Source organism: Nannobrachium achirus (genome assembly GCF_963921795.1).
Source record: "Nannobrachium achirus genome assembly, chromosome: 9".
NCBI classification, from domain to species: Eukaryota; Metazoa; Chordata; class Actinopteri; order Myctophiformes; family Myctophidae; genus Nannobrachium; species Nannobrachium achirus.
In genome coordinates this window covers 47,797,176-47,823,912 of record NC_137818.1, presented here as the reverse complement: position 1 = coordinate 47,823,912, position 26,737 = coordinate 47,797,176, and the positions used below count along the sequence as shown (strand labels likewise).

General features: G+C 43.2%; 2 protein-coding genes across 5 annotated transcripts; both read right to left on the bottom strand.

Annotated features, from left to right (window-relative positions):
* Window positions 1-2,188: 2,188 nt before the first annotated feature.
* LOC308290919 (cytosolic 5'-nucleotidase 1A-like) lies at window positions 2,189-3,094 on the bottom strand (the record flags this gene model as incomplete). The annotated part of the gene is made up of 1 exon (XM_080732832.1): window positions 2,189-3,094. One exon carries the CDS (start codon window positions 3,092-3,094, stop codon window positions 2,189-2,191), a length of 906 nt encoding a protein of 301 aa, XP_080588958.1.
* A 2,009-nt stretch (window positions 3,095-5,103) lies between these two features.
* nr1h5 (nuclear receptor subfamily 1, group H, member 5) lies at window positions 5,104-24,616 on the bottom strand. 4 transcript variants are annotated; one of them, XM_080733470.1, is made up of 11 exons: window positions 24,519-24,616; window positions 20,528-20,658; window positions 14,777-15,205; window positions 14,141-14,281; window positions 13,223-13,359; window positions 12,627-12,722; window positions 11,998-12,097; window positions 9,777-9,893; window positions 9,151-9,243; window positions 8,673-8,786; window positions 5,104-6,167 (listed from the first exon to the last, which is right to left on the bottom strand). In XM_080733470.1, exons 2-11 carry the CDS (start codon window positions 20,622-20,624, stop codon window positions 5,980-5,982), a joined length of 1,512 nt encoding a protein of 503 aa, XP_080589596.1. In that variant the 5' UTR covers window positions 20,625-20,658; window positions 24,519-24,616; the 3' UTR covers window positions 5,104-5,979. The 4 variants fall into 4 exon arrangements, with proteins under 4 accessions (XP_080589596.1, XP_080589599.1, XP_080589597.1 ...); XM_080733473.1 differs by having other exon boundaries at window positions 9,151-9,240; XM_080733471.1 differs by lacking the exon at window positions 24,519-24,616 and adding an exon at window positions 22,824-23,607.
* Between the last annotated feature and the right edge of the window lie 2,121 nt (window positions 24,617-26,737).

Below are 26,737 nucleotides of genomic sequence, written 5' to 3'. Positions count from 1 at the left end.
GTCATAGCCATAGGGGTGCCACAAATACAAAATGTTACTTTTTTCTTGACAAAATGTGATAACCACCACCATATTAGGCAAAACATGGTCTTGTGGGCCATATGACAATGACTTTTTATTAGAAAATATTTAGAAATATTTGTAGGCAGGGCCTATTTCCTACAACAACAAAAAACACTATACTGTACATCATGAATGCAACCATTCATCAAATTTTAATCGCATGTTGAGGGGCCTATCAGAGAACACCTCCAAAACTCCAGGTCATTCATATCTGCCAATAGCTACCTCGTGTCCTGATGGCTGTACCCCACGACTGACACAGCCCTGGGTAAGCAACCTGGCCTGGTGGTGATATGCACTCAGAGGAGCACACTTTTTAGGTTAGGCAACGACCATTCTCATGCTCTTCCAAACAGCACATTTAAAACTGTGGACCAGAGTTGTACTTTCCTTGAAAAGGCAAGTTAAAATAATAAAAAAAAAATAAGCCAAAAAACATTGCAATTGAGAAAAACAAGACAGAATTTTACACAAATGAACAAAATAAAAACATTGTTACAGCACATTACACGTAAAGAGGACAGAGTTTTAAGGAGACTTTTATTTATTTTTCTTTGAACTGGACCAGTTATTCCAGAGCCTAGGGGGAGCCACAGCAAAGGCCTGATGTTTTGTTTAGAATTTGGGATATCCAATAGCAAATAACTGGTCGGCTGACCTCAAAGCTGTAACTGTATGACAATGAAGATCAGATCTTTGCTGTGCTGACAACAGTGACAATCTATATAGTAATAATAATAAAAGAAAAACTATGGTACAAATAAAAAAATAGACAGCCTTAAACAGTATTCACTTCAGCATAACATAATAAGGGCAGAGAGAAAAAAAGGATGTATATAAATGAAGCATATACTGAAAAACGTTTTGAAAACGTGTACTGTATGCTAGATATACAATAGCAACCATTGTAACATTACCTAATATATATACTAAAAGTAGCAAGTAGTCACAATAGTTGTCACATAAACATGACCCATGTGCGCGATACTGTGTATTTATATATTAACAGTTTCCCTGTATTGTTTATACTATAGCAGCGGTTAACATTCAACAGTATATGAACATTGTGCGATGTTGGGCTGATCACACAGTACAAGATTAGCTTCTCGGCGTCAACCCACTTAATGTTTTGTTATTTTTCCTTGTGTGGTTTGTATTTTCTTATTTTTTAATCTTTTATTTATATTTTTTATATTTTTGTCTCTACTCCATGTCCCTGTCCAAGCCTAGAGCCCTGGGCTTTGAGACACCTCAAGCGCTTCTCAGTCCACATCATCTCAAACAGCCAGTTTTCAGGGTGTTGCTTGGCTTCCACGATTCACAATTATTTTAAATCAAACAACGGCGTCAGGGGCTCCCTATGGCACGCTCAGCCGAACACACAACCTTCCTATTTCCATACCCAATGGTGATGATCCCTGCCACTTAGCTCTGGGGGACTTCAAGATTTTGACATTTTAGGTGTCTGAGATCGCCTTCTTTGCCACAGATGCATACTCCAGGTCAGGTCCTCTGTGATATATCGAAGCTGCTCAACGGTACTGTGCTTGAACCTTTTACGTTTGTGGCGTTCTTCAGCTCCTCAGACTCCTAAGGAATTGTCTGCTGCTCTTTTTTCACTTTGGTTCCTTCTTGTGTTTTCCTCCATCAGTTCACAGGTGCACATCAGCGCTCATGCAAGTTTATTGCTCACCTCAATGTATACACTTACTACCACAACTTACTACCAATAGCAGATGATATAAATGATCTGAGGGGGTATCTTAAGACAATTCAATGATTGACCCATACAGAACCTGGCTGTATATACCAGGAGAAACCTTAATCGCTATTATAATACTCTCCATGCATCAGACTTGCATGACTTAAACAATCTCATTTGTTTATGAAATAATGCTTCCCAGCAGACAGATGGATCACGGGCAATTATTGGTTGTCATTTCATATTCCTCACAGGGGTCATAGGCTCATGTTCATTAAAGCATCTCTAATGTAATATAAATGACTTTATTTTGCTTTAATAAAACCAAATAATACACTAAAGCAGTCAGGTTTGGAATACAGTTTTATGAATTTCACCTTGTTGCATTTAGTGTTGCTCGACCATTGCGTTCTTAAAGTAAGGTCAATTTCCCAGGATTTCCCTAGTCTGCTGAACATTGAACATTTCATCATTGAATAAGATGTGCGGTCTTATTTTCTTCACTAGTGGCCCTTTGGGTGCCCCAGCTGCAAAGAGGATCTCATCGATGTTTAAGCCACAGCTCCTAAATGTTTTAATGACGCGGGCCCCTGAGCTGGCCGCACTGTGCTCGGTGACCAGGTAAGTGCGAATGGGACATTTTTTACGCTCATCCTTGGCATAGAACTTTTTTTGAAGTTTGCCCAGAGCCTCCAAAAAGTTCTTAAGGGGAATCTGTGCTTGTGGAATGCCCTCATTTTTCCTCTTGTACTCAAGGAACCTGTCCAAGCCTCCTTGTTTCATGGCTTTCTCAGACTCTTCAGAGAAGAGCAGAGCATCTCCGTCAAAAGCCACTCTAAGTTGGTTGTCGATAAACTCTCTGTCTCTATCCTGTGAATACATTGTGGCAGCAGCAATGCCTGCTTCAATTGCCTCTGTAACTTTCTCAGGGTCCTTGGAAAGGTAAAGGTTGGTGTTGTAGGCCTTCAGGTAGCTAATGGGACTCTGTCCTCCAGTCATGCAAAATCTCTCTATGGCCAAATTGTAATGACTAATGCTGTTTATGAATCGGACTGCAACTTGGGCATGGCTGTTAGTCATCAGGACAATGTCAAACAACTCCTCACTGTCTGGGTAGAGTTCCCTCAGCCTCGAGTTGACTGTCATTAATGCCTTGACAAATGAAAACGAATCTCCTGGCATCATAACATCGTTTTCATGCGCCACTTGATAGGCTATGTATTTCTCTACTCCTTCGGTCTCATAAATCTTCCTTTCTTCTACCATGTTGAACAAGGTGCGGGGGGAGACGGCTACAGTAATAGCAGATTCGGGGTTGGGTGGTAACATTGTTTGTGCTTCACCAAAGAAGGCTTTTCTGCAAGCATATTCTTTATCCTCAATCATTATAAACGCTTTGAAGGTATCGGCAACTGTACAAATATCTTCTTTCTGACAGCAATCTTTGCTTCACACTGAGAACATAGCTGTGACATGCCTTTTAAGAACAAAACTCATCAACGCCGCAACGTCACCTTGTGACGTCACAAACGGCAAACCATGGAACAGACTAGACCAAGATAGTCTTCTGTGGTCAGATTCACGTGTCTTACATCATCAATTCAAACAAGAATGGTGCAACGCTGGTAAATTGCAAGTGTGGTTGCACTAACGCAAGGAATCCTCTGAGAAACGAATTTCGTCTTACCATTTATATTATATATTGTGATGTTAAGTGAAGCATGACCAAAAGCGTCACTTTTCTGTTGTGCAGCCTTACAACCCGGATAACATCGCTCAAACTTTTTACAAAACACAGGTTCGCTTTGATGGCAAAAAAACCTGGGACCGAATACAATAGTGTGTTGCCTATAGCAACCACGCTAATTATTACATCCAACGAGCTGAACTAATGAAGACCTTGAGCCTCTCGTTACCCTCAATGTTCTATACTTTATTATTGTAAAGTGAGCAAGAACTGCTCGTTTGCTGCCAGATTAGAAAGAGACAGAATATGTAGACAATATTTTAATAGAGAAGAAGAACTGTCAAATAAATGTCCGTCAGTCTGTCCATCACGTCACACTTTTCCCCCTACTCATATCTCAGCCACCGTTGCCCCTATCCATGCCAACCTTTGCACACACACTCCTTGGCTGCTAAAACACAACCTCCACCCCTCATTTCTCACATGCCCCTCTTCTAGCGCCACCATCAGGCTGATTTTTGCAAAACACATTTTTGGACACTGCTCCTACAGATTTTGCCCTAAAATCACGCAAAGTGGTAAGCAATACATTTGCCACCCACCCAGGAACCAATGGCACTTACAGGACTATTTGTGTATAAATGTGACCTGATTAGGGAGTCTTACTGGTATATTGTACTAAATCAACCTACAGTAAATTCAGAAGAACACCTAGGTGATGTTAACTATAATTTATAAGTTACACAAAATCAAGCAATGCAACTCAGTTTGCGGTTTTCGGAATAATTAGGCTCAGAAAAGTGCTGTGACTGACCCGTGGTCACAGTGGACATCCACTTGCTGGAGTGGATATTTCAGTTAAAACCTTTTAATACACGTTTGAAGGACCAGCATGTCATGAAACCTTTAAGGCTTGATATGTTGTACCATATTTAAATTAGCATTAGTAAATGGAATTGATCAAACTGATGTCTATCTATGTGTTTTCTGATCTGATTTGGTCAGGGTAAAAACCTGATTAAAACACCTAGTTTTAAAAATGTGTTGTTTGTTTTGTAAAATCATACAGGGACAGGGTGACCCCCGCATCCTATCATTCTACAACAGCACCATCGAGAGCATTCTGGCGAGTGGCAACACCGCCTGGTATGGGAACTGCACCATTTGGTGGAATAATGGCAAAACATGTCTTGGTGTAACTGAAAAAAACATTATATTCAATTTGTTTAAAAAAAAAAGTGAAATTCTTACATTAGAACTATTTAATAGTCATTGAAATAAATAGATAACCAAAGCACTAGCCTCGGGAACCCAGGTTTTCCATTCGCCTTCCAAAGCTCTGGATATAATGTCAGTCAAGTCAACTAACTGAATTGTCAAGGTGGCGTATGGTTTAACCACCATTCAAGTAACCATTTTGTATGTTTTGCAAGAGTACCTTGGTTTTCTCTGAAACCAGACCACATACCGGTACTAATACTAATACACGGCATGCTATTTTCAGCCTGCTAAGCAGTAGGGTTTCACTTCGGAGTCGGACATAATAAAGTAATTTGGCATACTGAATATAGTATGTGATTTCTGATGGGGCCGGCGCGTCGTTTTATATTATAAAGTAGAGAAATTATAATAAGCACACAATCTGTTGCTCAGCATTTTTATGTATTTATTTATTTATTATGTTTTACATCTTTGACATACAGAGTAATACCAAAGGCTATTTCTCATAAACGTGTAGCCCATATAAAATGACCTGTAAAATTACATTGGCCTCTCAAAACACAACAAAAATAAAAAATAAAATAGGCCCTGAGACCCAAAGGTTTTATCTCAGTTCTGTTAATACAGTAGGATAACTGTTAATGTGATTTTTCTATGCACCAATTAATTGGAGCGGTAATTACATTTTGAGAGTTAAATAGTTCCCTTTAGGGTCCAGTTAAAAAGTTATTTGGGGAAACAAAAAACTGTGGGGGGGCATTTTCTTAACCACTTAAGCCCTATACTTTAGTCGTACAACCACTAACGAAAATAGCGGATCTACAAGCTCACAATGCATTTGCATCGCAATGTGTGGTGGCCTTGTAGATCTGCTATTTTTTTAATTATTAATTTAATTATTTTAAAAGTCTTTTAAATATTTTGAAATGTGCCCAAAATAGAGACACCAGGGTTTAACATACCTTTTTTATGTATTTGTTAAATTGTGATTAGGTCAAACATAAATATCAGGTATTTACCGAAATTCAGTCTAACCAGTAGCAGAGGCATGGATTTCCCCCGGATCCTCCCAGAAAATTGAACCCTGTGTGTGTTTGTAATTTTGGGGAAATTCTCCCAGATGCTCAATTCTGGTACATTCCCAGCAGGTGGAGGTTCTTGGCACGACCAATGTGGAGGTTATAGGGATCGGTTCTCCATCAAGGTTTCCTATCCTCAATCCAGTCAAATGTGCTTCCTGAGCAAACCAGACATTAGATTTACAAGGGAACCACTGTTCTATTCTCTCCCTCCATCAGAGTCTGTGTCAAGGTTGCTGTTGAAGCAGGAGGAGGTGGTTGTGGCGGAGTGTCCGGAGCTCCGTCAATCTCCCCAGCAGGCGGCCGAAGCGCTGGGGTCCCCCTCCGCCCTGGGAGCCACACGCCCTGGACAACAGATCCAGGACCACCTCCTGCATGCTCTCCACACAGCTGGTGACATGCAGTGGTGCTCGGTCTACATTCACACACAGAGAGAGAGAGAGGGGGGGGGGGGGGGGGGTTGAATATACAGTATGCCACTTGCTAGAATAACCACATCAACCCTGGCGACAACAACCACTCTACTCATGTCACAAATAAATGTACGGACCCAATATCTCTTGGTGGATTTAAAGACCTCACCGTATTACCAAATACTGACCATGATACATGATACATGATACTGACCATGATATTGGCATGATACTGACAATAATACTGACATGATACTGACATGATGCTGACCATGATACTTGCATGATACTGACCATGCATGATATTGGCATGATACTGACCATGATACTGACATGATGCTGACCATGATACTGGCATGATACTGACCATGATACTGACCATGATATTGGCATGATACCGACCATAATACTTACCATGATACTGATACTGACATGATACTGACCATAATAGTGGCCATGATACTGACCATGATACTGACCATCATACTGACAATGATACCGATATGATACTGACATGATACTGACCATAATAGTGACCATGATACTGACCATGATACTAACAATGATACTGATATGATACTGACAATGATACTGACCATAATACTGACCATGATACTTTCCATGATACTGACCCTGTCACATCAGTCACAGCACTGAATGGCAGGGCTGTCATAACCATGTTACCACGTTGCCATTTCAGTATCATGTCACATAATACTGAAATGATACTGACATGTCAGTATCATGGTCAGTATCATGTCAGGGACATACCACTGACCATGATACTGATATGATAATAATGACCATGATATGGAGACCATGATACTGATATGATAATAACCATATATGCAGACACAACAACCAGTACCATGGAGACACAATGACCAGTACCATGACATCCTTGTCACACAAGAGGGGGCTGATGTGACAGCTAGGGCCTGATAGCACTGTCACAGGGCCATCATGTAAAACAGTGGTTCTCAACCTGTGGGTCGGGACCCCCAGGTCGGGTCCCCAGATGATTAACTTAATGTGCCACATTGTGATCTACATGCTCTACAACAGATCTACATGCTCACAACGCCTCGCTTTGCGAGGCGTTGTGAGCATGTAGATCTGCTATTTTCACAATAGAACCGTGTTATACAAAATGTAATGCCTCAACTCTAGTTAGTGCTCGTCAAGGTGGGGGGTCCCCAGTTAAAATATGATTATTTTGGGGGTCGAGGCCTGAAAAGGTTGAGAACCACTGATGTAAAAGAAGGAGAAGGTGACCGCACACCGTCTTGCCAGTTCTCTTATTTTGTTTGAGCACTCATCAAAATGTTTGGATGTGCACGTGCACCTGTTGACTGCTAACATGTAATCATGATTCATGGTAACACAGTGACATGATAACATGTTAACATGACGGCCCTGTAACAGGCCTGTCAGGCCCTGGCACGTGCCGACAACATGCCAACAACGCATTGCATCGTGTGGATCAGGTTGTTGGCTTGTAAATGTTTCTTTTCGGGCAAGCAACACCGTCATACAGCGGCGTATAAATTAGGCTTCAGCAGCCTTTACATATATGTTTCCACCTGTACAAACCCCATTCAACACTTACAAATCTAGACAATGTTCCACCATCATCCCAAAACAAAACGTGCAACTACACACAAATCAGAAAACATGCCTCATTTGACTGGTGAGTTGAATAAGATGAGATTGATAAAAGACAATAAAAACACTCCTCTGGCACCATTAAACTTGCTGAGCACATTCATTCTCCCCAGAAGATGAACACTATCTATCTGAGTAACCTTATAACCTTTGCTCTCGTGCCACCCTAAGGACAAAATATCAACGTTTCTTCACTCAATATACAGTATCTTACAATCTTATGAGCAGATTCCAAGATGAATCCCTACTGATTTTTGTAATATCATGGTTTTTCTTCTAGTGCAACCCTTCTGCCAACAGATAATTAGAAATTGGCCAAAGGGTCTACTATGAAGAAGTACAGACTCCCAGTCACCCCTCCCCCTTTTTGTACCTAGTTAAATCTAGGTTTTTAATAAAACAAACTGTACTTGTGACTGTGACTTTGTGTTACTGTACTTTCAGCCTTGCAGAACGGTGACATCTGAGCGCAGAGCAGTATTATCACTGAAATAGATCCAATGTCCTGTCCTTGCAAAGAGCAGAAATCTATAACCAGGGCTATACCAAAAAGGACTGCTGAGATAGGCTTGAGTTAATCATTGTGCAAGAATCATTTGGGCATCACTGTATCTGAACTAAAGGGACATTCTTTAGTCATTATTTGTGCAAATGGGACCCTGGCATCCCTATTTTGGGCATCCCATTATAGGTGAAAAAATATTCAGAATGTTTTTAAATAAAAAATAGGGAAAATAAATTATATTTAGATTGGTTATTCTTGCTGTTTGTTGTAGAATGAAGTTAGGGCTAAATGATCACTGCTCACAACATAGAGAATGACAGACTTGACTGACTCTGACCTGAGCAAAGCAAGGCTGTAGCAGTTAGCAGGACATATTCGGCCTCCGTCACTCGCAACGCCATCATGCTGTGGAAGAAGTTAAACACCGGCCCTAGAAAATCTTCGTTGACATCTAGACAAGGAAGACAATGAGAAAATAACTCATTTACAAAAGAATGTATCTTTTATTATTACTTTTTTGTATTATATTGAGACAGAAAGTAGGAAAGCTGGGAGGGAGGCGGTGTAGGAGAGACAGGAAAGCTCACAAGGAGACAGTGTAGGTAGGAGATACAGGCAGTAGGAAAGCTGAGAGGGAGACATGTATGAGCGACAGACTGAGAGGAAGTGTAGAAGTGAGCATATTTCTTGACCACTACACCACTGACAGGTATATAACTCATTTAAAAATACCATCAAATGTCTTGCTCACAGTAAATAACCTTCTAATTTTCTTCAGTCTATGAACGTTTAAATATGTGGCTCCAACGTCTCACCTGAACTGAAGGATGTCCCACTATGGAGCTTCTCCCTGTTCTCCAGGCTCCTCGGCCAGTCGAGCGTTGAGATACTGAAAGGCTGCAGGGCTGCTAATAGGAAACACAGCACTGAAATGCCTTCCAAAACAAACCTTAATAAGACCTTAAAACACCTACTGTTGCTTGCTGAGGGAGATCCTAGACTCTAGTCACTAGAGGGGACCATGAAATCAGGGGACCACAATGCTATAACATGGGGCAAAGGGTTTCCCCCTTTTTGAGCGGTGGTACACCGTCTCCTTAGCATGAGTGTGTGTGTAACTATTTGGGTTACAATGTGTGCGTGTATGAGCTTGGGTATGTAGCCTGCAATACCGATGGCGACCAAAGTGGCACTGTTGCATCACACACACGCGCGCGCACACACACACCCACACACACACACACACACACACACACACACACACACACACACACACACACACACACACATACACACACACACACACACACACACACACACACACACACACACACACACACACACACACACACACACTTCAAACTTGGTTTGATTTTTATATTAAAAATTGCAGATCTACAAGTTCCCAACACGATGTGTGTGAGATAGAGAGAGGGCTTACCTGAGCTGGTTGCTGAGGGATTGTGGGAGAACTGCTGAGCTGACATGAGGAACATGACCTCCAGTGAGCAGCTGGACAGGAGGGTGCACTGGTCCGAAAGGTCCAGGAGGTCAAAGCCTGCAAGACAAGGCAGACGTCATCTGCTTGCTGGTTTCAAATCTTTACCATTATGATGAATTGAGGCAAACTGGCAAACCGCTAACCTTTATCTTTATCTTTATCGTACAAGCTACACCAAGAAGATTAGTAAGAAAGAAAGAAACAAGTCAGATAGGCAAAATATTCATAGTATATGAGCAATGTCAAATATATACATAAGGTGCATGGTTAAAAATAGCAATAAAATGAGGCAGTTAAATTGGCAACAGATACAATCACAGTCTCTTGTGTGTGGTTAATAGCAATTAAAAATAGAAAGGCAAGACTCTTCATATTAATACGCAAGACTGAAGTGATCAGTATGCCATCATCAACATGACATCAGAGATCCACAGGGAACTCTCATTAAACCCTGTCATATTGTCTTATACAATATATCATCACAGCCCATTATTTAACAGCAGGCAAATAATGTTTATGTTTATTGTTTTAAGTGTATTTTAAAAAGATTAGATCAGGGACATCATGCATGCATGCAACATATTTCTTCACAGACTGATTCTAGTAGATACAGTCTATTGCTCATTAGACATTCCATTCTAAGATGTGTTTTGAGTTGAATTCCTAACATGCCCTCATCTCAGCACAAGAGCAATTTGGTAATTTGAAAGTACTGCAGCTTTAAGACATCCTGAGCTGTATTTAATGTTACAATTAAAAAAAAGTCCTAGCCACAATACTACCCTAAATATGCTCTGGATGTATATTATCTGATTAATTAATCAATGAGGTAAAACTTTAACATGGCTGTGATGGGGTTAACGCTAAATTGCGTTCAATAAAATCAAATTCTCAAACATCTTGTCTCTCCAGATTGATCAACAATTTACATGATACTGACCATGATACTGTCATTATTCTGACTATGACACTTAGATACTGAAACTGACCATGATACTGACATGATACTGACTGACCATTATACTCACAAGACACTGACCATGATATACTAATATGATACTGACTTACCATTATACTGACAAGATACCGACCATGATACTGGCATGATACTGACCATGATACTGACCATGATACTGACATGATACAATTTACCAATTTACTCTGAAGCCAAACAAGTTTATGCACCATATCATCAAGGAAGGACATGCACCACCCCAGACACAAACTGTTCTAACCCCTACTACGACCATGGCCAGGCAAGGAGGCCTATCATAATATCAAGAGCAAGACCACCACATTTCTGAACAGCTTCCAACCGGTTATCATCAGACTGTTGAACAAGGCTTGATCACCGCCTGCCATCAGGCAGGCATGTCAACTGGAACACTTCCCTTGAAACTAACTGTTTTCCTCTCTTATGCAGACTTTACTTTCCCTGTGGACCTGCCATGTGGACTTTTACCTGTGAAGTGTCTGCCCGATATGGACTACTATGGTCTATTCCATTCCTGTCGATGTGTTGATACTTTTTCTTCTCTTTCTTTTTTACACCGTATCTAACCCTAACCCTAATGTATACCTGCTGCTGTGTGGATCTACCGTTGTGTTTAACCTCATGAACATACTGTATCTGCTGGTTTTATGTGAACTAGCCCTTACCCGTTCAAAGATATGAGCTCCAAAATGATGTGCAGTGTGTGGGTTATGGGATGTGCACTGTGCATACAGTATATGAGGGATGGAAAGTAACTTTAACTGGTGCTTGCATGATAATATGTAGGAGCATCAATGTATGAAATACCCGTTTCGTTTAAAAATTATAGTATAGATATATGTAGATATCTTAGATTTTAAGTTGTTCTCTACTGTTAGAGTTTTCTCCTTGTTCTCCCTCTCCACGCCCCCTGCATTTTCTTCTTCTCACTTTCTGATGGAGCTTGTGCAAAAATGAATTCTACCCACTTTTCACCTGTAAACCTGTGATGTGACATTAAAGTTGATTCTTGGAACTCTTGAACATGTACAGAGTAACACCTGTTACTCATCACTAAGCGTTCCTCTCCTTCCCTCTTCGGTGTGAAAACAAGGATATTTACCACTTTATAATCTATAGCAGGGTTTTGTGTTCACAGGAAAGCATTGATCTAGTGGTCCTTCTTACCCGGCACTGTTCTGGAGAACTGCAGTAGTCTCTCTAAGTGTGGTGGCATTACTTCAGACAGTCCATTTTCATCATCTTCAGCACACGGCCAATCGAACATCTGTACAAATGCACATAGCAGCTCAAAGTTTTATTTTTGTTAAATCAAGTATTAAATAGCTCTATAATCTGATACCGTAGTAATCATTGCTATATGGTGTTCAGGGGTCTCCCTTTTTGTCAGGATACCAGGAAATGATGAAACAATAACATGATCACACAGCTTTAGAACTGGAAAACTATGAAAATTTAAGGTGATACATGGCTTTTCCCTCCTGATTGAATTACAATTACATTTCTAAAAACTGTAACACTTGCTATGCACTCCCATGTCTATAATGCATATAAGCATATAGCCTACTGTAATACTTTCATTCAGGGAAGTGAGTGTGTGAAGTTATAGTGGTGTTGAATTGGTGAATGTCACTGGGTATAGTGGTGTTGAATTGGTGAATGTCACTGGGTATAGTGGTGTTGAATTGGTGAATGTCACTGGTTATAGTGGCGATGAATTGGTGAATGTCACTGGTTATAGTGGTGTTGAATTGGTGAATGTCACTGGTTATAGTGGTGATGAATTGGCGACCCACCCTGTTGTGTGTGTTCTGTGCCCTGTACTGCCGATGGGCCTCCACCATTCTGTCCAACACCAGCTTCTGTTCCCTGGATAAACTGGCCGATAGTACCTACAGTAGGCACGCACACCCACGCACACACAATAATGCATAACAGAATTACAAGCAGTTATGTAATTATATATCTATTACGTTTGTTACAAGGTGCAAATGCTGTGTAAATGTATAAAGGAAGTAGTAGAAGAGAAGAGAAGAGAAGAGAAGAGAAGAGAAGAGAAGAGAAGAGAAGAGAAGAGAAGAGAAGAGAAGAGAAGAGAAGAGAAGAGAAGAGAAGAGAAGAGACTTGGGGCTGTATTTTGATTGTCTTAAGTACCAGCTCTTATGCCTTAACTTAAAGGCCTGTCCATACTGTCTCCGACCGCCAAACTTTTCGTTGGAGAGTTACGACTTTCCGGCATGTATCTTTCCGAACTCTAATTCGGGACAGGCCTTGAAGTTAAGGCATAAGAGCTGTTACGTAAGACAATCAAAATAGAGCCCTTGGAATGAAAACATAAGAACAAACTCAACTAAACTAAAAGCCCTGCTCAGCTCTCAGTGTAGAGGTCTACCTGTCCTTGTAGTCTACTGGTGGAGCTGACCCTCCGGCTGCAGTCTGTGCTGTCCTCCTCCTCCTGTAGGCCTACTCCCCTGGCCTTGGTTCCCTTCCTCAGCCTCTTGGACTGACACTGCACTTCTGTCAGTAGACCTGCATGGGAACACATCCACCACTCATTCAAACTCATGCTTTTCTAACCAACTTATTAGAATTAGTGAATTTGGCAATACTGACTGAAACTAAACTATGCCCATATGTGTTGAGCATTGCTGCAAAATGCTAACAAGCTTCCAGTAGATATTTCTCTGCAACCATAGTGCCCATTTAAAAACGGTGTTTGACTATTTGGCAAGAACCTTGGGATTTCCGAACCATGGATCACTGTAAAAACCTGAACTATCCCTAATTTTTAAATGCCCAGTTTGCCCACATCAGCTACAACAATATCTTAGGATCACCTTGATGTCAGAACTTTATGACATTTGACACAAATGTCCTTGAACATTTGTCTCCATCTTGAGTCCAAGTAACTTGGACTCAAGGATGAATGGATTAGAGTCAAAGGTCAAAGGTCAAGGTCACTTCAAGGTCACTGTGACCTCAGAGATGAGTTCATTAAATTCATTCCTTCTTCATTCACTTCACAACATCTGGACAGACGTGGATGTAAATGGTAACTGGTTGGCGGAGGCATACACACAATACAGTATTTCTAGTTAAATGTCTTCTGTGAATCTGTGAGTTATTCGATTTTACTGGCGGGGGTTCTTACTCTCAGCAGGACACTCCCAGTCAAGGTGAAATGAAGTTAAATAAATTAACTTGATCATCGTCATTATCATTCATTATTCAATTATTACACATGATTTGACTGGCCATTAAGGGGGCGGTGTTCGCTGTGGGGAGGTCAGAGGCAGCGGCAGGTCCTTACATTCAGCCAGCATGCCCACAGCTCGACATTTCCTCAGCCGACAGTCTTGACATTTCCTCCTCATGTACATGTCCATCTCACAGCTGCCGCCACTCTTACAGCGGTACACCGCCTTTTTGGTCACACTCCGCCGGAAGAAACCTGAAACGGTTTAGAAACCCGCCATTGTGTTAATGTTGTGTATAAGTCATTTTTTGGAGTTGTTGTTCTAAATAAGTGTTAAATAGCTCAATATAGCAATCATTGCTAGAGTGTTTGTTCACCTCATGTAGAACTCATACAGGATAAACAAGTTAAATTGGGGTCGATGAGACTAAGAATTTGCCGACAAAATTGGAACTGGAACACTAAAATTACAGCTGATAAATGATCTTTGTGGGGTTCTGAACATGCATTTTCTGTTTACTATTAGAGCTGGGGAGATGCAGAGACCCCAATTACTGAACAAACACTATAGCATATGATTACTATCAATATAAAGCAACAAACTGGACAAAACAATTATTTGATGGCTTATTACCTGTTATTATTAAATACATGAAAATTATAAAATAAAGTGTCAACTTTTAAAAAGTGTTAATGCCTAAATGTCCTCAAGCTACCGGTATGTTATGAGCCAGCCACAGACTAAATTACCTTTGCATCCCTCGCAGGTGAGAGCATTGTAGTGATACCCAGACGCTCTGTCCCCACACACCACGCACAGCTCGTCCTGCACCTTCATCCTTCCTCCAGGCCCCAGGCGGTTCCTCCGCCCCAGGCCCAGGCCTCCCATCCCAACGGGCCGGCCCAGGCCCAGGCCCAGGCCCAGGCCCAGGCCCAGGCCCACACACTGGGGCTCGGGGCTGGGGTCGCACGGAGCCTCCAGGCAGTGAGGACTGTAAGAGTAGGAGGGGTGGTAGGGTTGGGAGGAGGCGGAGGAGGAGGTGGAGGAGGTGGAGGAGGACGATGGGGAGCCATAGAGGGAGAAGGGGAGGTTGATGGAGCCGTACTGCTGCTGGCTGTAAGGGAGCGCCTGGAGGTCAGGGTCCTGGAAGGGGAAGCCCAGAGGGTCACCCAGCATGTCTGGGTGGGATGGGGGGTGGGATGGATGAAGAGGGGGGGGGGAATTGTTTGGATTATTTCACTACCATACATAATACATTTTAATGACATCAAGCAGTCCAACTGCTGAGAACCAATGGACTGAAAAATGTAGTGTGGAACTTCAAACATGTCATTCGGCACCTTTACAAGAACTTAGAAAAAAAAAAAAGAAAGAAAGAAAGAAAGAAAGAAAGAAAGAGAAAGGGGTTGCTTAGCCAGGGTTTGCTAATTTGGGCCAGTCAGTCATAGCCAATTGGAATGGAATAAAATCTGAGTGATAGATTTTTACAACATGACTGCAGAGCGAATGTGTACCGGTTTGCGTGAGTTTTAAGGAGAGTAGCAAAAACTGTGTTCAGAAGGAAAGGAGAAAAACCTGGCGGAGACAATAATAAAAAAGAGACCCCTGAGAACACTCACTTGATTGCAGTCTTCATTTATTATTTAATCAACTAATTACATAAACAGATGTACAACGTTTTGGCCTTGTGCTGTGCCTAACTCAGTGTAGGCCTACAACAGTATGTGACACACACTTATGCAATCAAGACTGCCATAATTATCTTTTTTTTTTCCTTTTACTCACTCAGGAGGACTTAAATTAATATATTGGTCAGAATATTTCGCTGTTCCTTGCCTTGGTCCTGTGAGTCAGTGACTCTGTAGCACGACGGTGTAGCTTGCCGAAAGGAACCGTTCCTTTTCGACAAGCGACACTGTTGTGCAATAGATCAGTGTTTCTCAAACCTTCATGTTTCATGGTCTCCCCTTAACTCTGACAGTGTACAAATACAAAATACATTGGTACACTGTCAGAGTTACAGACTTGTATGGGTAAATTTAGACTCCCCTAAAGGAACCCACAGAGTCCCTGGAATCCACTTTGAGAAACACTGCAATAGATCATGAATTAAAATAGGCCTAAGGGGAATCCACTTGCGCAGTTGTGACAAAACAGAAAGTGAATGAACATTCCATACAGAGCAATTGTGACAGTCACGTTGCTGTAGAAAGACAAAGTGCACTGTTGGAATGTGATCCTTGTTCACCATCTGACGTGATTCATCTGTGACCTCGTGCTTTTTATTGGTCCGAGGGGACACAATAAAAAAGTGTGAGACCTCGTCAACTTGTTTGAACCCCACGAACAGGATGCAGCTGATAATTCTTCTGGACGTTGTCTTTTATGGTTATGTATTTTGTCGCGGTGCCTGGCGGAAATGTCTTTGAGTGTGGAACAGCAGCTTGTGGCTTGTTGTGTTCTGTGTGTGCATGTTAATTGCTCTGCAGAGGGAACGTGTGTGGCCACTAGTGTATTCGTAACGGTGCCATGTCATAGTTCCGACCTACCATTACTCCGACCCGACCACCTAAACTTTAGGTCCTAAACCTAACCTAACCTTAACCCTAACTCTAACCTCAGTAAAACTAATGCTGGTGAATGCTAACCTGCCGACGCTGGTGAATGTTAACCTGGTGAATGTTAACCTGGTCGGACTATTGAGAGGTCGGACGTATGATCAGTCCCCTTCTTAACCACACAAACCACTGTTTCCCAAACACTTGGTCGGGACCCATGTGGGGGTCGCTGACTCGTTTTGAAATACACGTTTTGGTCACACATGAAGTAGTGAAAGCTAAAAGTTATAGGAACCAAGGTTCCCCCAGGGCTCTATAAACTTGGTCTGCTCTGTATATTTTCCTCTACACCAAACCTATTCGCCTAAATCAGCCAATATAAAAGCACACATGACACATCGTGTCAGTCGTGAGCTTAGATCACATTTTTGCCAATGTTTGCCGCAGAATATAGGGAGGGTTCATGTGGTTAAATCACTGCTGAACGGGTCCCTGATTAAAGGGAGAGCATGTCCAAATGGCAGCATGGTTTTGAGACAGGAATTCAATCGTAGGCCTATCGTTGGCAAGACCGAAGCATGAACTCTGATTCCATAGGAAGTAATGTAATTTGAGAGATAAAGAACTGTTTTAAAGCTGCAACTTATTTTGATGAATAAAATGTTATTTTACATAATGCAGTGTGGGGACTCCTTACTCTCCATTGACAATTTTGCCTACTGCACGAAGCTCATAAGCTTTTGGCAAACCATCTACCCTTACCGAGGACTGGGTCTTGAAAAACTGGGGAGCGTTTTGCTGTTACAACGTGTCATCTACTCATCTTTTCGACACCCAACTCTAACCCTTACGCTAAACCTAACCTCCGTGGGGTGAGTCGCTAACCCTCCCGACGCTCCTTTGTCGAAATGACAGTCGTTCGAAAGAGCAAGATTTCACCGAAAACCTGAGGGATCACTGCCAGTCAAAGTGACTACTGGCCAATCACAGTACGTCTTTTCCGGGAATTATCAATTCAATTCAGCTGAGCTTTATTGGCATGTTTCCATCCAGTTCCTGATGTTGCGCGGCTCAGCTGTTCTTAGAGGCTGCGTACGTAAAGACCCGCCCCCATCTGCCTCTGATCGCCCTACCAACTTCTGTATGTGTGACGCACGCGGAAGCGTTGCACGCGGAAGCGATGCAGATTCCCTCAGTTCCGGAGAGAGTGTTTTTTACTGGTGATTCAGTCAGAGTGTATGAAAGGGTGCGCTCGTTTTATTGTCCACGACATTGCAAGCGGCGCGAAGGCCAGCGGACCTTGGTCCTGCTCTTCGCCCCCGAGCGCCGCAGGCGCGAGTGGCTGCGAAGAGCGGGCCAGGGCCGCGCGGCCGGCGGAGCGCCGCGCGAGTTACGAAGCCGTGGTGAATGCAATCGTTATATTTATGCCCAGGCCGTAAGGCCTGGGCAAGCCCACGATAAACGCCCGCGCAGTCCGGTGCGCATTTCCGAACGCACCCTTTGCCCAAACTCGGACTGAAACACCAGTAAAAAACACCATCCCCTCAGTTCCGCGATGCATATGCCCCAGAGCTGATGGAGGTGTCTATCTTTCTATGACTATGGCTGGGCGGTCCTCCCTTAAGGAAGTTTTAATATAAGATGATGCGGTTGGAAGGGGATATACAAATAAACACACAATATCATTAAATGAAACCTGGCTGACTACACCACCTACACCAACAGAAGAGGGGAAGGAGCACACCAGCATCACTATACTTAGGCCCTACTAAATTACCAGACGGCCTCATGCCGATACATTTAAAAAGGTCATGGCTTTAAGCTCTTGTCCTCATAAGAAATGCCATCCTTACAGCAAGGGGATACAAATGCCATCCTTACAGCCGGTGGATCCGCTAAATGAATGAAGCTCAGCCCTTTTATACCCTGTGCCCCCACCCTTAATTAGAAACAAGGAGCACCTGGCTGATGCTGCCTTAACAGGTCCACCTGGTGACATGTGCACAAGTCACCTCAAATAGCAGATCTACACGCTCACAATACGTGTCGCAAATGATAATTACATGCACTGCATAGTGCGTGTTTCAGAAGGAAAATGTGTCTTTGCACATGTGTGTGTGTGTGTGTGTGTGTGTGTGTGTGTGTGTGTGTGTGTGTGTGTGTGTGTGTGTGTGTGTGTGTGTGTGTGTGTGCGTGCGTGTGCATGTGGGGGAGTGTGCGCGCAAACACATGCATCAACTGTAGAATCAATGAGTTGAAGTTGACCAAACCTTTCCTCTTTCATAATTTCTCCTCTCACTGTCTTTCGCTCTAAGCCGCTGTCTCTCTTTCCAGATGTTTCCTGTCCCAACTAGTGTGTGTGTGTGTGTGTGTGTGTGTGTGTGTGTGCGTGCGTGCGTGCGTGCGTGTGTGTGTGCACGCACGCGTGTGTGCTTGTGTCCTATGTGGTTCTCAGTCGTGTGACATATCCGTGGAAGAGCACTGTTTGTAAACCATTGCAGCACTGTGTAAACACTCCTCAACCTCCCATCTGTCCCACGCACGCTACGCTAACAACTCTTAGCTAGCAGACCCCCAGCGGTGCCTGGTCCGCTCTGACCCCCCACAGTGGGGAGGGCTTTTTGTTTTGTTTTTTTTACACGGGGTCTCAACTGTCCATTATAAATAGCCTATCCAAAAAACACACTCTCAGCCTCCCTTGTGTTTTGGAAAGCCGGCCAAACTTCCTAGGAAGAATTTTTCCATGTCATGGAGTACTCAAGAGCAGTAAATAAAAAGCCTTAGCATACATTCATCAATGTTGATGGTGAACGCGGCGATTCAACACACACGTAAACCGCGAGCGGCGGACGGAAGCCTGACTATAGCAGTTACGTTCACATCCTGATTGGCTTATACTTGGCTACTCTTTTTGAAAATAGACAATCTACTCTACTGGCTCAGATCTGCTATTTTCGGTTTACATTGCACATATAAACTGCAAGCAGTGGACAGAAGCCTGGCTAGCAACTACACTCACACTGTGATTCACTTAGAAACAGGGTGCCGTGATTTTTTCCCCCCTACAACATAATCATCGGGTTTTTGGAGGAAGATTCTTTTCAAAAAAGTGTACAGAAAGTGTTATGTTTTTACACCCACACCCTGTTCCTGTTTAATGAACCCTGTTCATTAAGTATACCTGGTTTTCAGGTGGGTGGTGACCCAGTTGAAGTTAGCCACACCCACAGTGTTGCTGTATGGTAAAAAGGGGAGGGGATGATTTTATGAAGTCATTAAATCGGTGTATTTCAATTGGGCCTTTTGACTCAGAGGCTTTCAGCTTTCAGGAAGTAACCAAAAATACACAAAGAAGACAAATTTGCATATTATAACCACACCTGAGGGTCTATTCGAGTAATGTTAACTATGTACAAAATAGAAAAAGAATAATATAGAAACCTAAACACTGTAGCTTATTATGTTCGAGATCAATTGAGGCCACTAGTTTGGTTTCACGCCTTCACTTTGTTTTATCATATTTCAAAAGCCTTTCCTGTCTCTATTGTTTCACTTGACAAGTATATTTAACTTCATCAATCCATCAAATGTCAGCGAAGTGAATGCAGTTCAAACCACTCAACTTTTTTATAATATTAATCTAATATATAATAATAACTATATAATATAATAACTTCACAAAATGTTATTTATTACAGCAAATACAAAATATTAACCACATACGTAGTTATATTTTGTAAAAGCGAATTGACAATACCAGCAAAAAGTAGTAGTCACTAGCAATGATTTTCAAATGCCTTTCAGTCCAATTTCAATATGTATCTCTCTACGTAGGAGAGGGCATTGTAATGTTGACTCCTTCAATATGGACAATATGGGTGTGCGTCTAAATAAGTGCACGTGACCTTGTGTAGTAGAAAGTAAAGTGCTGCATGCTCTCACCATAGTACTGGAGCTGTTCTGTGGGACAGTAGCCATCCGAGGACGAAAGGTACCCTCCGGCTGACATGCTCGTGTCCAAGTCAGTCCACTCTCTCATCTGGACAGATCGACTCTCACCCTGGCTAGTAATACTGCAACCGTACAGACACACACACACACACACACACACACGCACGCACGCACGCACACACGGACACACACACACACACACACACACACACGCGCACGCACGCACGCACGCACGCACGCACACACACACACACACACACACACACACACACACACACACACACACACACACACACACAGGATTCAGAGGGTTACAAGGGATCTGGGATGCTCTGAGACTAGATACTGGTGCATGCAAGTCTCTGAGGTCGTCTGTCCCAATACCAGTCTATTTTTACAAACACTGGCCCCGCAGTACCAAGGCTCAAGAAGTCCAAGGAACAGAGGAGAGGCGAGGAGAAGAGAAGAGCGCAGCTGAGCTCTGGATGGGCTGATGAGATGGAGATGGAGGTCCTGCCATCCCCCAGAGAGAGAGAGAGAGAGAGAGAGAGAGAGAGAGAGAGAGAGAGAGAGAGAGAGAGAGAGAGAGAGAGAGCAGTCAGTCAGGGGATGGCCAGGATGAGTGTGAGAAGACGAGAGAGGGACCAAGTCCCGGTCCAAGCAGCTGGTCCTGGCTGGAACTTCACAGAGCAGAATGTGGGATGGAGGGATGATGGGATGGAGGGATGTGGCTGGAGAGGGAGAGAGCTTGCTCCCTACAGGGACGAGACTCCGGTCTCTTGTGACACGTGCGTGTGTGTGTGTACGTGCGTGTGTGCGTGTGGACTGTGGCTCGATATTCATACTTCTCCATCCACTGAATGCAGGAACCTCTCCCCTGCCCATTCCCCCAACTGTATCAATGTACGTTCGCGCTGCAATTAACATCTAACAACACGATGCGTTTCAGCGAGTGTAAAAGTGGCCATGTGAGCGAGACCGTGGTTGTCCCGCGTGAACCCTGGGAGTATGTTTACCCTGCCTCTTGTTTGCCACTGTTTCTGTTTGTGTTGCAGTTAATATTGGACAGCGGTCAGGAGGATTCGGGGAGATGATGAGGGAACTCTGTGCTCGCCTGCAGGTCAGAGAGAAGGCGCTGGGGCCTGGACAGCCTGGAGGGCTGAAGTGACCCTAACACTGGTCCCTATCTCTCATCAGGAGGGGGTTTGACACACAGCGTGCTTACCCAGGATTAATGGTGTCCTCCCACCCAAAGCACATCACACTCCCGGCCCCTCTGGTTCATTATGCCAAAGCAAGGCTTAAGACTAGATAGCACTGGCTCAGGGGACAGCCACACTCTCAATGGCGAGACCCAGACAGGCATGTGAATTTAGTTGTAACAAGGTATGTCTTTTTAGAAGCGTATGGACACCATCAGCCTCCAAACGTACATGTACAACACAAAAACTACTGTTAAACAGAAAGAAAGTAAGTTTGCACCATAACTCGAGTCAAAGAACTGGGATTTAGGGCTATGTAGGAGCCATTGTAGGCTACTAGATTCACTTCAGTGTGTTAAATCAGTCATGGGAAAAAAGCAGAGTTCTTTATCTGAGATATGACCGGGATCAGTTTCCAAGTCCACCAGGCTAAAGTCGAGCTTGACTACGGATATGTGATCATATGGTCAGTTCCCCCGAGTCCGTAGAGGAATTTGCATCCCTGGTGGTAAAGTAGGCTACACACAGTCTAATGAGCCACGTAGTAAACAGGGTTACTGACGACACGTCCTCTACTGAGACTCGGATATGGGATGAACCAGAGGTGTGCTTTTCCACCGAGAACCGCAGTTGGTTCCGAACCGTAAAAGTTGGTTCCGAACGGGAACCACAAAATCCTTGGTTCCTCTGGTTGAATCATGGTTCAATCTGGTGGAAACGCAAGCCGGTTCACAAGAACGAACCAAGGTTCCAAGAAAGTTGAACTGGCACTGGTTCTGGAACCAAGGTTCTTTTGGTGGAAAATGCCCCAAAGTGAGCAGGGTTGGAGATGATGGTGGAACAGCAGACAGGTGAGTGTTTCCCCCTGTGTTCCATTGTTGCTGCACAGTTGGCATTAATTAAACATACTGTGAGATTTATACCTATAAATAGACCCAAGTCTTTTTGGATATTTTAAAACATAAGACAACATACAGTAGAGGAATTTGGTGTCCATTGACATGACTTCATTTGTTTTTAGACGTTACTGACTCACAAACACATTCTCACTGTGACAACTTTGTTGTTACTGTTACTGACTCAACTCATGAACAAGAGCTGGTTAACTTCCCTCGTACACATGAACAAGAGCTGGTTAACTTCCCTCGTACACAGCCATGTGTCACGTCCTAATGTGTCCCCTCCGCCATCCCTCAAACTGGCCTTGACCTCTGAGGAATTAAAGAAAGGGGGTGAGGGGGAGGGGGGGGGGGGGGAGCCTGAGAAAGAAAGCAGCTGAGCACCAATGATGAGCACGCTGAGCTGACAGGCCATGCAGCTCGTGGTGTTCAGCTATTAACCATCCGACACTGATAGATGGGGACAGTATTTAGGAGGGCATGCATGTCACCATGGATCTTGCGCTGTGGCGGAGGTGTCACATTGTTGTTGGACAGTGGCCTGGACGCCCGGGCTCGTCCCACAGGGACGGGAGAGCTCTGTCACAACAAGACAGGATGAAGAAGAAGAGGAGGAGGAGGAGGAGGAGGAGGAGGAGGAGGAGGAGGAGGGGGAGAAGAGATGGGGAGGGGGAGGCGGAAGGAGTCTGAGAGCGGACTTGAAACTCTTAAAACCTCTTTGGCCCTGATTCACTTGTGAGCAGTAAGCATTCCATAAATCCTTTAGACGAGGTCTCTTATACATAATGTCCAGCTTGTGTCTCTTTATCAGAGAGCTGTGTGTGTGCTGGACGCCACAGCCTCACAGCGGCTGCCTGGCCTGCACTGTTTACTGATGGCAACAGGAAACAGGCGCTTAGATTAGAGTGGCCTTGCTGCAAAGGATTTTGCGGTTAAAGTCCATGGCTATTGTCTAGGCATGTGTGTGTCTGTGTGTGTGTGTGTGTGTGTGTGTGTGTGTGTGTGTGTGTGTGTGTGTGTGTGTGTGTGTGTGTGTGTGTGTGTGTGTGTGTGTGTGTGTGTGTGTGTGTAATGTGTGCGTGCGTGCGTGCGTGCGTGCGCGGGCGTGCGTGCGTGTGTGAATTTTGGTGGGAGCGAGTTAAGCTATCAATAATGATGTTAGCTATTCAAATTATGAGTAATGCATGCAATTTCTAATGTCAGATCTAATGTATGTACCGGTATATGACATACAATATATATGTATTTATACGAAAAGGGCCAAAGCATTAACACAGTATCAGATTTTGAAAATGTGAAAACAAGACGTTTTTCAAATCCAACATACAATTGTTATTAGAATTCAAGGTAATGCTCAATGAAATGCCAATGATCAAATACACTCAATTGCCCACAAAACAACATCCCATAGAAACACATGTCATCATGAATCAAAGCCAGCTTAGGAAGCCTCACGTTTCTCCTGTCTACTTGTGGAATGTAAAGCAAGGGTGTCACAACGGCCCACTGTAAGTAAACTAGAACTGCACTTCTCCAGTGACAGAGCTATCTTCATTTTTTGAAGTAACAATGTCCCAGGCAGCATCCCCATGTCTTTTTAACCACCAACCAGTTAGTTTTAATCTCAAGATCTACACTTTAATCGACAGGTACTGTACACAAATTGAAATCCTCAGTTAATTCATCCATTTCGTCCTTATTTCCCTGAGTCACGTCTTACTCTGAGTACAAATATACCACCAGATAAATGAGGACTGTATCGAGTGTGACCTTAGTTAGGACAGAAGACACATACAGTACATCATTCTGACATCCACTGCATCTTAAAGGATAACTTTAATAAAAATCAATGTTCAATTCTATGCACTGATATGGACTTACCAGTGTTGCTGGTGGTCTGTCTCGCCTGCTGCGTGTCTTGATATAGTTTTGGGCTCAACCCTCCCCTCACATTTTGTACTATTGACTGCAGTCCAGCCTCCAGCCCCACACACTGAACTTGCAATATGTGTACACATACAGACATGTATGTCCAAACACACACTCTCTCTCTCTCTCTCTCACACACACACACACACACACACACACACACACACACACGCACGCACGCGCGCACGCACAAGACAATTACTCAGAATGAACCCGTGCATATAATACTGTATGCGATACCACATGGTGAGTATACTGTATAGCTATGTTACTGATGATTTGTTAATGCAAAAACAGTTCCCAATTAAACTTTTAAAGTGATAAGAGGGAACTGAGATTATTTTGTGTTTAATTCCAGGAATTAGGGAACCATAGGAAAAATGGGAATGAAACCAATAGTAATAATTAAAAAAAAAAAAAAAATACAGCTTAAGAGCTTATGTGTGGTCGTCAGGAGACTGGTCTAATTAGCATGTAGGCCTATAATGTATACAATTAAATCTTGAATTTTAATGTAACTTCTGGTCAATGCTATTAGCTGCTTATAGTGTTGAGATGTACAGTATACCATCTCACCCTCTAAGTTAAGTCACAGTAGAAGAGAGCACCAACTGAATGACCAAAAGCACCGATTTGATATGAAAATGAACTAATGCACGGCGAGTTTACTGTAATACACGACTGGCCAAGACGTCAGCAGAAGGACAGGCATGTTAAGAAGAGAGCCTAGGCCAGGGGGTTTGCTAGCTGGAGTCTTCTCATTAAGACATTCCCAGTATTGTGTGTTTATAAACAGCCTCTTGTTCATCCCCGTGATGGATGGCTGCTCCCTATCAGTGTCTCTTCCTGCTCCGCTCACCCCCTGCTCCGCTTAACAAGCCCTCTGCCACTGTTTCTCAACGGTGCACTCCATACAGGGGCGTCACAAGGGGTAGGAAAGTGGGACTGAGTTACCAGGGCCCAAGGTGGAGGGGGCCCTAGTAACTTTAGCTATTGAAAAATAGCAGATATACAAGCTCACAGCGCGGCACCGAGTGCCGCGCTGCAAGCTTGTAGATCTGCTATTTTTGAAAAGTCGTGAAAATGTGTGCAAATCTTTGAATATGTATTTTTTTAAGCGAACATTTGTAACTCCGGGGTAGTCCCTGGAACTGAATATTTTGAGATGGGGGGCCGTGGCCAAATTCATATCATTTTGGGGGTCCTTCACATGAAAACGTTTTGAGCATCACTGACATGGAAACATGGGTTTCTTGCACACATTTTCACAATTTTTTCAAAAATAGCAGATCTACAAGCTTGCAGCGCGGCACTCGGTGCCGCGCTGTGAGCTTGTATATCTGCTATTTTTCAATAGTTAACATTCATGGGGGGCCCACAGTGAATCCTTGTACCCAGGGCCCAGAATTTGGTGTGACGCCCCTGACTCCATGCACATGGATCTCCTCGTTGAACCTCGCAATGATAATTCTTCTTCTGACCTTGATTCCTCACTGGGTGGGCCCTTAATGTTTCTTATGTGCAAGCGTGTGTGTGTACAGGCCAGGGGTGTCGCAGCAAATTCTGGGCCCTGGGTACAAGGATTCACTGCGGGCCCCCCATGTATGTTCTAGGGGGAGGGGGTTTAACCCATTTAGACTAGGAACGCATTATTTTGTGATTTAACCATTGAAGTGCCGCGCTGCAAGCTTGTAGATCTGCTATTTTTGAAAAATCTTGAAAATTTGTTCAAGTCTTTGAATATTTCAAATCCTTCTAAGTTTTTTTGAAAAAAAGTTTTTTTGAAGAAAAGAAAATGTTTTTTTTTTTTTTTTTTTTGAAAACATGTTTTTTGAAAAAACTTTTTCATTTCAAGGAGCCCCAAAATTATATGTATTTCTCAAAACATTTAGTTCCAGGGACCCCCCATGAAGCAAAATATTTGTTAGAAATGTTAAAAATACATATATATATAGACTTGCACAGGCGTATATCTGCTATTTTTCAATAGTTAAAGCATAAAATAATGAAGGCCCCTCCACCTTGGGCCCTAGTAACTCAGTCCCACTTTCCTCCCCCTTGTGACACCCCTGCGTGTGTACATGTTTAAGTGTGAGGGAATGAGTGTGTGTGTGTGTGTGTGTGTGTGTGTGTGTGTGTGTGTGTAAAAAGGGAGGGATTCCCAGCGACAG

Coding starts and splice junctions, on each gene's coding strand:
- nr1h5 (XM_080733470.1), bottom strand. CDS start 20,624: ATGAGAGAGTGGACTGACTTGGACACGAGCATGTCAGCCGGAGGGTAC. Junction 15,206..20,527: donor AGAACAGCTCCAGTACTATG/GTGAGAGCATGC, acceptor CATCCCACCCAG/ACATGCTGGGTGACCCTCTG. Junction 8,787..9,150: donor TGGGACATCCTTCAGTTCAG/GTGAGACGTTGG, acceptor TTCCTTGTCTAG/ATGTCAACGAAGATTTTCTA.